This window comes from Typopeltis vanoorti, chromosome 3, assembly GCF_054136105.1.
Source record: "Typopeltis vanoorti isolate ZY-2024b chromosome 3, IOZ_Tvanoo_1.0, whole genome shotgun sequence".
NCBI classification, from domain to species: domain Eukaryota; kingdom Metazoa; phylum Arthropoda; class Arachnida; order Uropygi; family Thelyphonidae; genus Typopeltis; species Typopeltis vanoorti.
The window spans coordinates 148,341,378-148,358,907 of NC_143551.1; the positions used below are offsets into that span (position 1 = coordinate 148,341,378).

Here is a 17,530-nt window from a genome sequence, read left to right on the forward strand (position 1 = left end):
CAAATTATGCTGCAGTTGTGCATCGGTTAGATACAAGTGTCCTTCAGTAATGTTATTGTTTGAAACTCTGTTGTATATATTGTGTTTTCGCTGCTATTTGTTTTGCTACTTCAGCGTCTAAAGATGGCATCCAACAAGAAGCGTACGTCAGCAGCGCACAGGACTTCTACACGAAAGGCTGACTCCGCGTTAGATTTTTCGCAATGGATGCGTTGTGGAAACTGCTACATGTATGCGCCAAAGAATGTGAAGGATCTATGGACAGTCTGGCTAAATGAGAGAATTGCCGACATATGTGAGAAGTGTCAGGATAGGCTGGACCATTTAGGAATGAAAGCAGACATCGGGACCGTAGCGGAAGAACTTCGGCAGGAGTTCATGAAAATGAAAAGTGACCTTCATCTTCTGCGAGAGGAATTGGAAGTGCTCAGTAATGAGGCATTGGAAGTTAAAACTGAGTTAAATGTGTTGAACAGAGAAATTAGGACTATAGAGATTACTTTAGCTGAAGTAACTAGGACAGGATTGCGTATGAATTTGGTGAATGATGAAGTAATAAATAGTATGGAAGTGATTGGGAGTCAACAAAATAAAAGCACAAGAGGTCTAGAAGAAACGAGATGTTGTGAGAGTGAGGGGGTAAGTAAAAGAGCATTGAGTAATGAAACTGGGAGAGTCATGCTAAATAGCGCAGAAACTGAGGCCATGAGTGACGCTTGTTTGGAAGTGAATGAAGTTAAAAGTGGTGAAATATATGGTGATTCTATGATTAAGGGTATGGAGAGCAGTATGCCTGAGGAGTGCTTGGCTAGTGGTACAATAGAGAGAGTGGCTTTAGCAATAAAGAGAGGGCATGATGCAGACAAGATGATAGTTATTGTGGGTACAAATGACCTGAGTGATAGTATAAATTGGGTAACAAAAGATTTAAGAACATCGTTAGATATTGTGAAGAAGAAAAGTGTCAGTGGGAGAATAGTGTGTGCTGCCTCGTTTTGACAATTATGAGTTAAGTAGACGAGCGATGCTAATGAATGATATAATTGCAAGAATGTGCAAAAAAAGAGGTCTGGAATTTGTTGATGTCTGGAGTGTGTTTGAAGGAAAAAGACAGTTGTATGTTAGAGATGGGTTGCATCTGAACATGGAAGGTCATAAGCGATTGAAGAAGTTACTGTTTTCTGAACAAGTTGAAATAATTGGGCAGGGAAACTAAAATTTAAAAGGATGAGTGTATGAGAGAGAAACTTTAGCAGTGATTGTATATTTGTTGATCCTTATTCGCAGAATGGGGGGGGGATAAAAATCAGCATGGGACTACTGAAATTAGTGATGTGTATATCAGTTCTAAAGCCGGTACAAGAACTAAAGGGAATCTGCAATTTTTGTATACCAATGCAAGAAGCATTCGAAATAAGAGAGAAGAATTTTTGGCATTAGTCAGTGTAATCTCACCAGAAGTTGTAGGCATTAGTGAAACTTGGCTGTCAACAGAAGATGTGATCACTGGAATTGAATGTGATGGGTACAATATTTTCAGGAAGGATAGAGAAGATAGAACAGGGGAAGGAGTACTGTTGATGCAGCCAAAGAAAGTAGTATATCAAGATGATAGACATGTGAATGAGAGTTCATTTGAGGCGGTCTGGTGTGAAATAGTGACCAACGCAACCAAATATACAGTTGGTTGCTGTTATAGGAAAGTATTGGAAAAGTTGGTTAAAGACAAAATTCAGGAATGGTTGGATCAGGATATGATACTCTATAGGGGTCAACATGGTTTTGTTAAAGGTAGAATTGTGTTTCTACCAGATCCTACCTTAGCAATCTATTAACTTTTTATAATAGAATGACATCTGAGTTGGACAAAGGAAATGGCTACACAGTGGTTCTGGATCTCTGTACCTGTAGCAATAACTAATGTGAGAATTGAAGTTAAGAAATCAGAGGTATTAAATATGTTGCAAAATTTAAATGCAAACACTGCTTTAGGTTTAGATGGAATATCAGCTCAGGTGTTGCATGAACGAATTGTCAACGCCTCTTACTTAGTTATTTAACTTAAGTTTGAACTCTGGTATGGTCCCTAGGGAGTGAAGGAAGGCAAAGTAGTTCCTTTGCATTAAGGTGGCTCTAAAACTGCGGTAGTTAATTACAGACCAATCACCATCTTGGAAGTAGTGGTAAAAGTATTGGAAAAGTTGGTTAAAGACAAAATTCAGGAATGGTTGGATCAGGATATGATACTCTATAGGGGTCAACATGGTTTTGTTAAAGGTAGAATTGTGTTTCTACCAGATCCTACCTTAGCAATCTATTAACTTTTTATAATAGAATGACATCTGAGTTGGACAAAGGAAATGGCTACACAGTGGTTCTGGATTTTGCTAAGACTTTTGACAGGATACCCCATGGAACACTGTTACGCAAATTGGAGCAGATAGGAATGGATACTAAACTGGTAATATAGATAGGAGAATGGCTCAGGGAGAGATACCTGAAGGTGGTGTATGGAGGAGCAGAGTCCAGGATAAGGCAGGTGACCAGTGGCATGCCTCAGGGCTCTGTGCTTGGGCCATTGTTGTTTAATTTGTACATAAATGATATAGGAAATGGCTTGAGGGGAGATATTCAGTTGTTTGCTGATGAGTTGGGTAGTGCAATAAAAAATCAAGCTGATATTGAGAGTTTGTAGGATGATTTAAATAAGCTGGCAAAATGGGCAAAGGGTAATGCATGTCAGTTCATTGTGGAAAAGTGTAAGGTTGGGATTAAAAGATTACCAGCTGTGTACTACATTGATGGAACGGTATTCCAAGAGATTGATGAGGCTAGGGACTTATAGGTGTTGGTGGATAGGGAGATGAAGTTCAAGGGACACATTGCTAAGGTGTCCAAGATTACGCATAGGATTACATGGTCATTGAGGAACACACGTAACATCCAGAGATAAAGAGGTTATTATTCCCCTTTATAAAGCATTGATACTTCCACATTTGAATTACTGTGCTCAGGTCAGGTCGCCTGGATTCCTTGGAGATGAGGAGGTTGTGGAGAGGGTTCAGAGGAGAGTGACTAGGTTGGTGAATGATGTAAAAAATGCTCCGTACATTGATAGATTGAGAGCTTGTGAATTGCAGAGGTTGGTTGATAAGCAGAGAAGAGGGGGATGTGATAGAAACATTTAAATTACTAAAAGGCTTTTATAAGATTGATGCAGGGGAAATGTTTCAGCTGTGTGATAGTGATGGAAGAACAAGAGGTCATCCCTGGAAATTAAAGAAAAGTGTGGTTAACAAAGGTGTGAGAACGAGGTTTTTCACCTGGAGGGTGGTGAATGAATGGAATTCATTGCCTGACTCAGTTGTGAGTTCTTCGTCTGTAAATAAATTCAAGAAGAGATATGATATTGTTTTGCTAGTTTGGGTCTCCCTCTATGAGTCTACTGACTCCATGGAGATACCCGTAATAATAATAATAAAAGTTTGCACCTGAAGTGTCTTTCAGGACTGTGGCAAAGGTGGTATAAGTTCTTATCACTTGCCTCAGTCTCCCATAATGCAAAGCACATCTCCTTGCGGACATGTAGAATGCTCTGCATTAAGGGGGAGGGTCATTACCCAGTATATAATTTCTTGGTATCTTATAATACTTTCACTTGGTTATAATATAACCAAGTGAAAAACTTTCAACAACTATCTATCTCTAATCCAGGGTATTTTTAATAATAAGGCCTGACACCTTTTGGCAACTGGTATATGGAAATATGACTTCTTCATTATTTCCTCAGTATCACCACTTCTTTGTCTGGCTCCCACTGATGAGACTTCAATAAAGGTCGAAACCAGTCTGGGTAGTGGACAGGATACCACATGGAATTCTAATCTGTAAACTGCAGCACATGGAGATGGATCTGGATTGGTGAGATGGATAGGAGGGTGGTTGATGGAGAGATATCAGATAGTAGTTTATTCAGGAGTAGAATTCAAAAGAAGGCCTGTGACTAGTGGCATGCTGCAGAGTTCTGTTCTTGGGCTGCTACTGTTTAATTTGTTTCTTAATGATATAGGAAAGGATCTGAGAGGAACTGTTTAGTTATTTGCTGATGATGCAAAGTTGGGTAGAGCAATAGTTAATACACATGATGTCAAAATTTTGCAGTATGATTTGGATAGATTGGCAGACTTTGCAAAGGAGAATGGATGTCAGTTTAATGTGGCAAAGTGTAAGGCTATGCATTTTGGTGTGAAAAGATTATCAGCAGTATATCACATTGGTGGAATTGTGCTGCAGGAAATTGACGAAGCCAGAAACCCAAGTTTCTGGCTTCATCAAATAGTGAATAGGGAGGGCACATCGCAAAAGTGGCTAAAGCAGCTCATCAGATCACTTAGTTGTTTGAAGTTTTTCCACTTGATAATAAAGGCAAACCTCACTTAATGCAATTAATTAATCCGTCAATTAATGTGCGCTAAGTGAATTCAGTAAACAATAGGAATAATATTAATTCATCCATCAGTTAGCGTAAATTTGGGTGAAAAATGACAGTATAAGCTATATTAGAGAATAAAATCATCAAAGTTAATAAAAATCAATTGCTTAAATTTTTATTTAATGTCTAAACATTAGATTGAGCTACTTTTTTACAAAAAAAATTAAGTAAATGTGTTTGAATCATGCTCGACTTTCATTTTGTCATGCAGTTTGCAATAGCTGGCGAATGCTTTATCAAGATTTTGGCAGACTTCGAAGCCTCGTTCCATATCAGGAGCAGCATCAAACAAAATTTCCTTAGTATTCTCAACATCATTGAAAACTACTTCAAGCTCTTTCGCAGTTAGCTTCTTAGTCATAACATTCTTTTCTTGTTTGCACTCGTTATCTCCTTCTTCTTCATATGCATGCTGTTCTCTTCTAGTGGAAAGAGATCATGCTTGCTTAACTGTTCTAAATGGGAATCGAGCAAGTTTCTCACATCTTTATTATCCAGTTCATTAAATCCAAATTCTTTTCTAATTGTGATGATTTCTTCAAAATATTAGATCTTGGATTTCATGCACGATAAACTAACATAGGTTTGAGTTTAAAGTTGCCTTCTGCATTGCCGATCGTCATAATCACCCTCCTGAATTATCCTTTGCAATTCTTCACGAAACTTGGCCGCAGAATCTTTATCAGCACTAGCAGATTTGGGATAAAATTTGAGTTTCTAGATTTTATAAGAATAGGTCGGCACATTTTTCATCGACATCTTAGAAAACTTGTTCCTACCCAACATCACCAAGTTGTTCAAGCATTGCTTAACTTCAAATTATTTTACATGGCAAAAAGCCTACTACAAACAACTCACTGGATTAGCCATGGGTAGCCCTCTCTCTCCTTCTTGTGCCGACCTATTCTTATAAAATCTAGAAACTCAAATTTTATCCCAAATTACCCCAAAACCAACCACACGGTTTAGGTATGTTGACAACATCTTCATCGTTTGGAATCACAAAAAAGAAGAATTAATAGATTACCTAAATAAAATTAATTGCTTCCACAACACCATCAAGTTCACATTGGAACTAGAAAAAGATAATAAACTTCCATTCCTAGACGTCCTTATTAAGAAACAAACTGACAATAGCATCAACCTGTCAGTATATAGAAAACCTACTAACACTGGATGCTACCTCCATTTCGGCTCGTCTCACCACATTTCCCAGAAACTCCGCATTATCCATATGCTCAAAAAAGAGCTATACAGTGTACCACAGACCCTGGCGACCTTCAAGAAGAATTAATGAAAATATCCAAAGATCTATCCCTAAATGGCTACCCTACAAGAATCATCAACAAGATTCTCTTTAGTGACATACCGCAAAGACAACGAGATGAAACCCAATACATCAGCTCTATAACAATTCCATTTGTTAGTGCCATATCCAGAAAATTAGCTCTTCTTCTAAAACCATATAATATCAGAATAACCTTCAAAGATATTGAGACCATTCAAAAGTTTATAAGATCACCGAAAGATATCCATCCTTTCTACAAATACTCTGAAGTTTATAGCATACCTTGTTCTTGCTTTATTAATTACATTGAACAGACATCTAGAAGTTTTGATACAAGAAAGAAAGAACACATAGGCTATGTAAGAAATAACAAACAGGATATATCAGGCCTTTCTTCACACTTTGCCTCTACCAACCATAATATTGAATGGGATATGAGTCATATGCCCTACATAGAAGACAACTACCATTCCAGAACATTTAAAGAAGCTGCTACAGTCACCCGTTCAGCAGGTAACTTAAATAAGAATCAAGGCCTAATCTTACCAGATACATGGAAAACTCTAATCAGATCATTTAACCAAAAAGAAATGAACTTTCATGAAAATTATATTAAATATCTCAACAAATAAAATGTTGCGCTTGCGACATGCATATTATATCATTGTATCACGCACAGTGAAAACGTTATATAATTTTTAGAATTGTCAGTTAGTTTCCTACTTTTTGTTACTTTCTATTGTTTACCAGTGTATTCCTTTGAAAATGCTGACAGATATCAGTCAGTGAAATGTTGGATATTAAACTAATATTTACTTGACTAACATACAGAATTAAGTCTTTAATTTATTAATTTATTTATCACTTTTAATAATTTTAATACAACAAAAGAAAAAACAAATATATTGGAATAAAATATTTATTTCTCTATTTTGGAAAACCAAAGTTAGAAAAAAACAACAGATTGATTACAAACTCACAGGAAATGCTGGTTGATTAAAAAAAAAAAAAAAAAGAAAGAAAAGTTAATGTTAAATTTGGTATTGTTTGGACCTCGCAATATTTTCATAGTCAAGTTGATATGAAGAAGTGGCCAGTCGCAGACAATCATCCAAATGATCATTTGTAATTTGGTTTCTTAATTGATTTTTTATGATGGTCATATTTGAAAAAGCAGATTCTGACAATTATGTCGATCCGATCCGATCTTTTATCGGAATTTTTCATGCAATATCAGTTAATATTGGGAATTTTTCATGTGCATACTTCCAAGTGACTTCATTGTTTATTGATTTTAAATGTAACCTATTCTGAATGTTTATTATCTCAAGTTCTACTTCAGCTTGGTTTATATCAAACAGCCCACTAATTTTATTTGAAATTTCTGTGATGTTCAAGTTTTCTTGAAATGGATTATTGATAAAAGATACAATCAATTCAGTTTTATTAAAATCTTTAAATGTTGAATTTATTTCTCATCATCATCATCATCAAATTCCTGCCATGTACCCTCAAGGGGTGTACAGGATATGACAGTACTACATGAAAAAATTACATCATTACTAACTTCCTATCTACAATTTTCCTCCAAATCAGTCTGTTACTTGTCAAGACTCCAACATTATCAGATCTTATATTTCTATCGTCTAAGGCACTTTGTACCGTATCAATCCACCTATATCTTGGTCTTCCTCTGGGTCGTTTTCCTGCCAACCTGGCAGAGAACACTTGTTTTGCTAATCTTTCCTCTCCCATTCTATTTAAGTGACCATACCATCTGAGATTAGCTCTGCTAACGCATTCCTGGATGCTAACAACAAGTTCTTTCCTAATATCCTCATTTTTAATATGATATTGCCATTGATGCCATCTGTTCACGCCTCTAATCTTTCTCAGGACTCTCATATCTGCGGTCTCTAGTCTTTGGTCAAGTGTTTTACTTCTGACCCAGCTCTCAGATCCATAAGTTAAAATTGGTTTGAACACAGTCTTGTATACAGCTAATTTAGTGTTCCGACTAATTTCTTTCTTATTCCATATGAATTTATTCAATTGACTTCCCACGATACCAGCTTTGCTGATTCTGTTGTCTATTTCTATATTTAGTTTACCATCTTCAGTAAAAATTGTGCCTAAGTAGCTGAAATGTTTTACTTGTTCCACAGGTTCTCCATTCACAACACAGTTGACATTTTCAATGATTCTGCGTATTTTCATTGTCTTTGTCTTTTTATTGCTGACCTTCATACCATATCTATTACAACAGCTATTCAATTTAGTCAGAGAATCTTGCAGACTTGTAGCGGATTTATTTAGTAGTATAACATCATCCGCATAAAGCAAAGAGCTGACATTAACATCTCCAATTTTGATATCAGGTTTAATACCACATTCCTTCATAATGTGATCCATATAGATAATGAATAACAGAGGGGATAATGTACATCCTTGTCTCACACCAGATTTAACATTAAACCATCTTCCTGTATGTCCTTCAATTCTAACTGCTGACTCACAACTCAAATAAAGACTAAGTATTGCTTGATATAATGCCCCATTGACACCATATAACTGCAGCGTATTGAATAGCTTCTCTCTTGGCACCTTGTCATAAGCCTTTTCCAAATCGACAAAACTCAAATACAGATCTTTGTTATATTCCCATGCTTTCTCGACTATTTGTCGTAAAGTGAAGATCTGATCCTGACAGCCTCTATTTGGCCTGAATCCAGCTTGTTCTTCACCAAGCTTTTCTTCCACAATTCTTCTCAACTGTTTCTCAAGTATACTTGCATAGATCTTGCCAGGAACACTCAGTAGGGAAATACCTCTGATTCTCACATTCAGTTTTATTTCCCTTTTTATATATGGGTACTATGAGAGCTCTACTCCAATCATCGGGAATTCGTCCCTCTGTCCAGGCTTTCTGAACTATGCAGTGCAGCCACTGTAAGACTCTTATACCACCATACTTCAGCATTTCTGGTCGAATATCATCTACTCCTGCTGCCTTTCCACATTTCAAGCCTTTGATGGCTTTTTCTACTTCAAGTATGGATATGTATTCCTGACTGCATGCATGGTCAGTGTTTTTTACCACTGTGCTGTCATCACTGCTTGTTTCATTTAGCAGTTTTTCAAAGTAATTACTCCATACTTCAAGGATATCTTTTTCTCCTGTTTTCATTTCACCTTTATCATCTCTAATTCCTTTTACGGCACTCTTTCCTCCATTCCTAAGCTTCTTCAACAACCTCCAGAATATTTTCCCACCTTCTTGATATTTATTTTCTATATTCTTGCCAAAGTCCTCCCATGACTTTTGTTTAGCTAGTTTTACACATTGTTTAGCTTTCTTACATTTGTCTCTGTATTCTGTAAGAGTAAAAGCTGACTTATTTGCCAGGAACTTTTGATATGCTTTCTTCTTTTCCTTCACTGCCTCTTTAACTTCCTGTGTCCACCAGGGAGTTCTGATTTTTTTATCCTTGCACACAACCTCACCACATGCCTCATTGGCAGAATCAATCAATGTTTCCTTCAGAGTTTGCCACTGAATCTCCAAGGTTTGATTCCTGTTCTCAAACTCTTTCATTTTCTTTTCAATAATATTTCTGTATTTTAGTCTACAGTTCACATCTGAGAGCAGCTCAACTTTTATTCGCTTTAAAACTTTCTTACATGTTATTCTTTTCAATATGAAATTCAATTTTATCCTGCTCAAGACTAAATAGTGATCACTTCCAATTTCAAATCCTCTGTACACTCTGGTGTCCTGCACCAGGGAGAAAACATCACTATCAACAATAACATAGTCAATGAGACTTTTCTTGTTCCTAGCCTCTTCTCTCCATGTGAATTTGTGCACATTTTTATGTTGGAACATGGTGTTAGTAATAACCAGTCCATGTCCTGAGCAGAAATCCAACAGATATTTGCCATTATTATTAGCTTTGCTCTTTTCTCCAAATTTTCCCAAAATATTTTTGTATGTCTCACAATCATTTCCTACTCTGCTATTTAGATCCCCAACAAGGACCAACTTTTCATTTTTCATTGTGTCAGTTGCTTTTTCTAAAGCCTCGAAAAATTCCTCCACTTCTACCTTAGTAGAACCTTCTGTGGGACCATAGGCACAAATAAGTCTCATTGTCCAGTTCCCCATTCTCATATTTGCCCACATTACTCTACTTGAGACTGACTGCCATTCAAGAAGATTAGCCTCGTATTTTGTGTTGAATACTATGGCTACTCCTTCTTTTCCTTGATTATCATTGCCTGAATATAACATTTTGTATTTATTGCTCAGAAAGATCTCACCAGTTTTGGTCTTTTTTGTTTCAGTCACCCCTATTATGTCGATCTGGTACTTATCTAATTCCTCAGCTAGCTCCATTTCTTTGCCATTCAGGCTTCTTACATTGATAGTACCGATCTTTAACTCTGGTAATGTTGAGTTGGGGTTTGTTTTCAGATTTGTTCCAGTAGCTGACTTTTCGCTGTTCGCCCTGGTTCCCTGGCGAAAACAACGGGGGCCTTGTTTAACCAGGCGACGCCCCAGCCGGCATGAAATTTTGTCATGTTGTACCATCATTATTTCTTCCTCAACTAATTCTATTTCACGAATAAATTCTTTTAAATCATACCGAAGCATTTCTTGATTTTGTTCAAAAAATTTTTATAAATATGGGAGATGTCTAAATTCGCAGTCATTTATATTTTTCTTTAATAAAAGTAAATATTGTTGGAAAGTTTTTATTGAACTTAACATCTCAATTAAATTTTTATCTCTACCTTGTAACTGTAAATTTAAATTGCTTAATTTCGTACAGAAATCTACTAAAAATGATAAGTGTAACAACCATCTTTTATCACTCAATTGTGAATAAATATCTCCTTTTTCATCAGTAAAATTTTTTATATCGTTAATTAATACAAGAAATCTTTCTAAAAATTGACTTCTGCTGAGCCAGCGAACATTAATACAACAGAAGTTCCCTATCATCATCTGCTTGTAATTTAAATAACCGCCATTGCAGGACTTTTCCTCAAACAGAATTTACAGTTTTAAATGTAATATTCAAAATATCTTTTGTGTTTAATCTTTTACTACACAGCACTTGTTGGTGAATAATACAGTGGTACGTTAAAAAAATCTGGATATTTGTCATTGTTTTTACATAATGAAATGAAGTCTGATTTATTACCTATCATTGCAGGAGCACCATCAGTAGTAATAGACACAATTTTAAAAAGCGGAAGTTTGTGTTGTTTCACAAATTCATCAAATGCCGAAAAAAATGCCTTCTCCCCTAGTCCTTCCCAATAATGGTATAATTTTCAAAAGTTCTTCTTTACTTGAATAATCTTGAAATACCATGCGAATAAATACCATTAACTGAGCAATATCAGTGAAGTCGTTTGATTTATCAAATTGTAATGAAAACACAACACACTGGTGAATGTCTGACATTAACCTGGCCTGGAAACTTTTCTCCGGCAATTGGAACTCTTCCTTTTGGCAATTTGAAACCTTGTCTGCAACCTAGAAGTAGTCTCTCTCTAGCGATGTCTCGAACTGAGAAGCTCCTTTCTGGAAGCGGGAAACTCCTTTCTCAAGCAATATGGATCCGGGCAGTCTCTCTGACAGCTACTTTGGACTGGGCGGCCTCCTCTCTGACAGCAATTCTGGAACCAGGACCCCTTCTGCTTGCTTCAGTTCCTTTTTATTAGGCCTCCTCTAAGACCTCGCATGAAGTTTGGCAACCCCCAAAGAATCAGTATGAGTCTTTCATCTAAGTTTCAAGTTCGGCACGCCTTTTGACACTCTAACATATTCTTATTAAAGCAGTATATACAGTTAGCTTCAAAAGAGTTATTTACTAACTCAAAAGAGTTAGTAAATAACTCTTTACTAACTAAACATTAACCTAAGTAAAAAATCGATGTAATGTACTTTGGAATATTTAATATTTAAGCTACAATTGAGTTTTTACACATTGCTTATAATTGTATTCACTCGGCTTGCTGTTTGACTTCCACTGATCCAAATTAATTAATTTACCCAGACTTATAAGAAAATTAGTGATTTGACAATTTTAACGAAAAATAAATAAACAATAGCAATACACTTAAAGCGAATTAAAAATAATACAAAATAATGATAAATAAAATATTATGTTTTCAGTTTTAATTGAATTTTTAAGTAAGGAGGAATACACAAGAGATCGACCAAAAATCGCTCCATGATCGACCAGTCGATCGTAATCGACGGGTTGAACACCCCTGGTATATACTGTTCTGATTATGTGATGTTTCAGGAGGGAGCCCAGTTTTTCTATTATATCTTTAATGTAAGGTAAAGATACAGTGTACATATAGTGTGATTTGGAGAGTAGGGTGAAATTTGCTTTGCACAGGAGGCTAAAGTTTTGAAAATTCCAAGTTTATGAATAAGATGATGGTGTGAACTGGCATTTAGGTATCTGCCTTAGTATGTGTTTATGATAAATTGAACACATGAGGGACCATCTCATCTGCATGCCTTGTAACTAAATTAACCAAGAAATCTAGAGCCCCTTCTTTTTCCTCTTCCACACTGAAACTAATTTGAGAATAAATGTTGTTGAGAAAATGGAAAAGTTAGAACACTTGTGGGTCATTTAGCCAAGTGACAAAAACTTCATCTATATACTGTGTTTTATTTTCTATCAAAAGTCCGGTTTCTTTTTGGACAGAAGGTGTATGTGTAGTGCTAACAGTATTGTTCATTTGTATATGATTACCAGACTCGGCATCAGTTTTTACATAATGTATCTTGACTTTCAGATATCCCCTCCCCCCCAAGTTATCGCAAATTTTCTTTGTTCTTTAATTTATTTAAACTTGTGTGTGTGTGTGTGTGTGTGTGTGTGTGGTTATATATACATTCTATACATACATATATAATTGCTGTATAAGTAAAACATTTTTTAATTCTATAATTTGAATTCTTGATTAATTAAATTTCTCTTAGAGAAAATGAATAAGAATATTTAATAGAAAAGATATTCTTATTAATTTCATGTTTAGAGAGTCCTCACAGTGTAGTGTCTTTTTTTTAGGATCTGACAGTGCAAAGGAAATACAGCTGCAATCAAAGAACACCAAAAGTACCATGTGTAATTTATACTTCAGGGGGTTACCTTCAACATTCCCTCAGTAATATGGAATGCTATAATGCTCAAGAGAAGCAGTGGTTTTCCTTGGCTGAGCTCCCCACACCTCGTAGTGGACTAGGTGGTGCATTCATTGAAGGAAAATTTTATGCAGTTGGTGGAAGGAATAATTCTCCTGATGGAAATCAAGATTCTAATGCAGTGGATTGCTATGATCCTATTACTAACACATGGAAGCGCTGCAACCCCATGTCTGTAGCCCGTAATAGAGTTGGAGTTGCAGTCTTAGATGGATTGTTGTATGCTGTAGGTGGTTCAGAGGGAACATTGCATCATAAATCTGTTGAAAAGTAAGTTGCCTTTCTTATGATTTACTGCAGATTCTTTACATGTTGTAAAAGCTTGTATGCAGATTAAAATGTATCTTGTAGATATAATGGAATTAATATACAGCACTGAGGAAGAAATTAATCATTACTTTAATGATTCCTATCTCTGTCACAGAAATATCAAGTATGCAATGTTGACTATAGTGTGTGTGTGTGTACACAGACAACATAAATACCTCCTCATGCCTGGAAATCTCCATCACTTGAAATCATGAATCTAAATTTTCTTAAATAGTTAAGATTGTCATTGTTGATATCGCATCCCTTTTTATAGAAATATTTCTCTTAATAAAAATCGTTTCCCCCTTCCCTTCATTCCGCCACCACATAGACATCTTAACAATGCAAATTTGCTATCCAAGCAAACAACTTCACATGGAAGGACAGAATGTACAAACAAACAACATGCACTTCTATGGTCTGACCTGCAGCGAACTCTACATAATCATTTTGGGGGAGGAAAAAATGTTCTCAGCACATCTACTCATAGAAGATTTTAAATTTATTATTATTATTCACGTCTCCATGGAGTCAAGAGTCTCATCGTGGGAGGTCCTTCTTAGGAAACGCAAAGTCTATCATACCAATCCTTGAACTCATTGACCATTCTTGCTCTCACCACTCTCTCTCTGGCAATGCATTCCACGGTTCAACCACCCTCCATACAAAGAAACCACTCCTCACCCTCTTGCTCACAGCTTCCTTTCGTAACTTACAGGGATGGCCCCCTTGTCATCTCTCCTTCCTGTTGTTCCACCAAGCAAAAGCTCCCTAATGTTCATCCTGTAACCGCCTCTCAACAGTTTAAAAGTCTTGATCATTATCACCTCTCCTTTTATCTACCAAACTCTGCAGTCCACATTCCCTCAGCCGATCCTCATAACTGACATTGTACAATCCTGAAACCATCTTTGTTATCCATCTCTGTACCCTTTCCCACAGTTAATTTATCCCCTTCAAATCCTGGGGACCAAATTTGACAACAATAGTCTAAGTGTGGTCTGATCGGGGTCTTATACAACAGAATGACAACTCTTTTATCTCTGCAGGTCAGCGTCCTTCTCAGTATTGCAGCAATCCTCTGGGTTACCTTCAACACATTTACAATAATATGCTCCCTGAATTTCAGTTTTCTATCAATCATAACCCCCAGATCTCGTCTCTCCTACTTCCCCCAGTACAGATCCTCCAATTGAGTATGTCCAGCCTCCCATCAATGGATCCCAAACTTCAAGACTTTACATTTTTCTGCATTAAACTCACATCCTCTTTAATTTACCCATCTGTCTAGTTTATTCAAATCCTCTTGCAGGGCTGCCACATCTGCACTATTACTGATAACTCTTCCCAGCTTCACATAATCTGCAAACAACTGAATATCCCCTTGCAATCCATTGACAATGTCATTGATATAAAGGTTGAACAATACCGGTCACTAGTGATCCCTGTGGAACCCCACTTGTAACCTTCTACTTCCTTGATATTGCCCCATCATACACAATTCTCTGATACCTATCAGACAGCCAATCCTGAATCCAGTTGAACTAACCTGACATTTAAACACATGTGCTGCAACTTAAATATCAGCTTATTATGTGGCACCAAAAAAAAAAATGGCAGTATATGCCTTTCCCTCTTCAACTGGCTCTTGTTACTTTATTATAAAAGGCAATCATATTACTAAAGCAAGAGCGCCCCTTAACAAATTCATGTTGATTCTCACAGATAACATTACCCTCATTTAATTGAGTGTATTCTCATGATATACAAAAAAATAAATAAAAATCATCATCATCATCAAATTCCTGCCATGTACCCTCAAAGGGTGTAATATGATAGTACTACATGAAAAAAACTACATCATTACTAACTTCCTATCTACAATTTTCCTCCAAATCAGTCTGTTACTTGTCAAGACTTCAACATTATCAGATCTTATATTTCTATCGTATAAGGCACTTTGTACCGTATCAATCCACCTATATCTTGGTCTTCCTCTAGGTCATTTTGCTGCCAACCTAAACAGAGAACACTTGTTTTGCTAATCTTTCCTTGCCCATTCTGTTTAAGTGACCATACCACCTGAGATTAGTTCTGCTAACTCATTCCTGGATGCTGACAAGGTCAAGTTCTTTCCTAATATCCTTGTTTTTAATATGATATTGCCATTGATGCAATCTGTTCACGCCTATAATCTTTCTCAGGACTCTCATATCTGCAGTCTCTAGTCTTTGGTCAAGTGTTTTACTTCTGACCCAGCTCTCAGATCCATAAGTTAAAACTGGTTTGAACACTATCTTGTATACAGCTAATTTAGTGTTCTGACTAATTTCTCTCTTATTCCATATGAATTTATTCAATTGACTTCCCACCATACCAGCTTTGCTGATTCTGTTGTCTATTTCTATATTTAATTTACCATCTTCACTAAAAATAGTGCCTAAGTAGCTGAAATGTTTTACTTGTTCCACAGGTTCTCCATTCACAACACAGTTGACATTTTCAATGATTCTGCCTATGTTCATTGTCTTTGTCTTTTTATTGCTGACCTTCATACCATATCTATTACAACAGCTATTCAATTTAGTCAGAGAATCTTGCAGACTTGTAGCAGATTTATTTAGAAGTATAACATCATCCGCATAAAGCAAAGAGCTGACATTAACATCTCCAATTTTGATATCATGTTTAATACCACTTCATAATGTGATCCATATAGATAATGAATAACAGAGGGGATAATGTACATCCTTGTCTCACACCAGATTTAACATTAAACCATCTTCCTGTACTTCCTTCAATTCTAACTGCTGACTTACAACTCAAATAAAGACTAAGTATTGCTTAATATAATACCCCATTGACACCATATAACTGCAGCGTATTGAATAGCTTCTCTCTTGGCACCTTGTCATATGCCTTTTCCAAATCGACAAAACTTAAATACAGATCTTTGTTATATTCCCATGCTTTCTTGACTATTTGTCGTAAAGTGAAGATCAGATCCTGACATCCTGTATTTGGCCTGAATCCAGCTTGTTCTTCACCAAGCTTTTCTTCCACAATTCTTCTCAACCGTTTCTCAAGTATACTTGCATAGATCTTGCCAGGAACACTCAGTAGGGAACCTCTGTAATTCTCACATTCAGTTTTATCTCCCTTTTTATATATGGGTACTATGAGAGCTCTACTCCAATCATCGGGAATTCGTCCCTCTGTCCAGGCTTTCTGAACTATGCAGTGCAGCCACTGTAAGACTTTTATACCACCATACTTCAGCATTTCTGGTCGAATATCATCTACTCCTGCTGCCCTTCCACATTTCAAGCCTTTGATGGCTTTTTCTACTTCAAGTATGGATATGTATTCCTGACTGCATGCCTAGTAAGTGTTTTTTAACACTGTGCTGTCATCACTGCTTGTTTGATTTAGCAGTTTTTCAAAGTAATTACTCCATACTTCAAGGATATCTTTTTCTCCCGTTTTCATGTCACCTTTATCATCTCTAACTCCTTTTACAGCACTCTTTCCTCCATTCCTAAGCTTCTTCAACAACCTCCAGAATATTTTGCCACCTTCTTGATATTTATTTTCTGTATTCTTGGCAAAGTCCTCCCATGACTTTTGTTTAGCTAGTTTTACACAGTGTTTAGCATTCTTACATTTGTCTCTATATTCTCTAAGAGCACAAGCTGACTTATTTGACAGGAACTTTTGATATGCTTTCTTCTTTTCCTTCACTGCCTCTTTAACTTCCTGTGTCCACCAGGGAGTTCTGATTTTTTAATCCTTGCAGACAACCTCACCACATGTCTCTCTGGCAGAATCAGTCAATGTTTTCTTCAGAGTTTGCCACTGAATCTCCAAGGTTTGATTCCTGTACTCCAACTCTTTCATTTTTTCTTCAATAATCTTTGTGTATTTAAGTCTACAGTTCACATCTGAGAGCTGCTCAACTTTTATTCGCTTTAAAACTTTCTTACATGTTATTCTTTTCAATATGAAATTCAGTTTTATCCTGCTCAAGACTAAATAGTGATCACTTCCAATTTCAAATCCTCTGTACACCCTGGTGTCCTGCACCAAGGAAAAAACATCACTATCAACAATAACATAGTCAATGAGACTTTTCTTATTCCTAGCCTCTTCTGTCCATGTGAATTTGTGCACATTTTTATGTTGGAACATGGTGTTACTAATAACC

The 17,530-nt window shown here is 36.4% G+C and overlaps 1 protein-coding gene across 6 annotated transcripts in view; it reads left to right on the forward strand.

Moving 5' to 3' along the window:
* Keap1 (kelch like ECH associated protein 1) overlaps positions 1 to 17,530 on the forward strand; it is a 210,987-nt gene that overhangs the window by 117,714 nt on the left and 75,743 nt on the right. For all 6 annotated transcript variants that reach the window (XM_090416110.1, XM_090416111.1, XM_090416109.1 and 3 more), the window contains one exon: positions 12,884 to 13,287. In XM_090416110.1, coding sequence (XP_090272236.1) covers positions 12,884 to 13,287 — 404 coding nt within the window. The remainder of the gene's footprint in view (positions 1 to 12,883; positions 13,288 to 17,530) is intronic.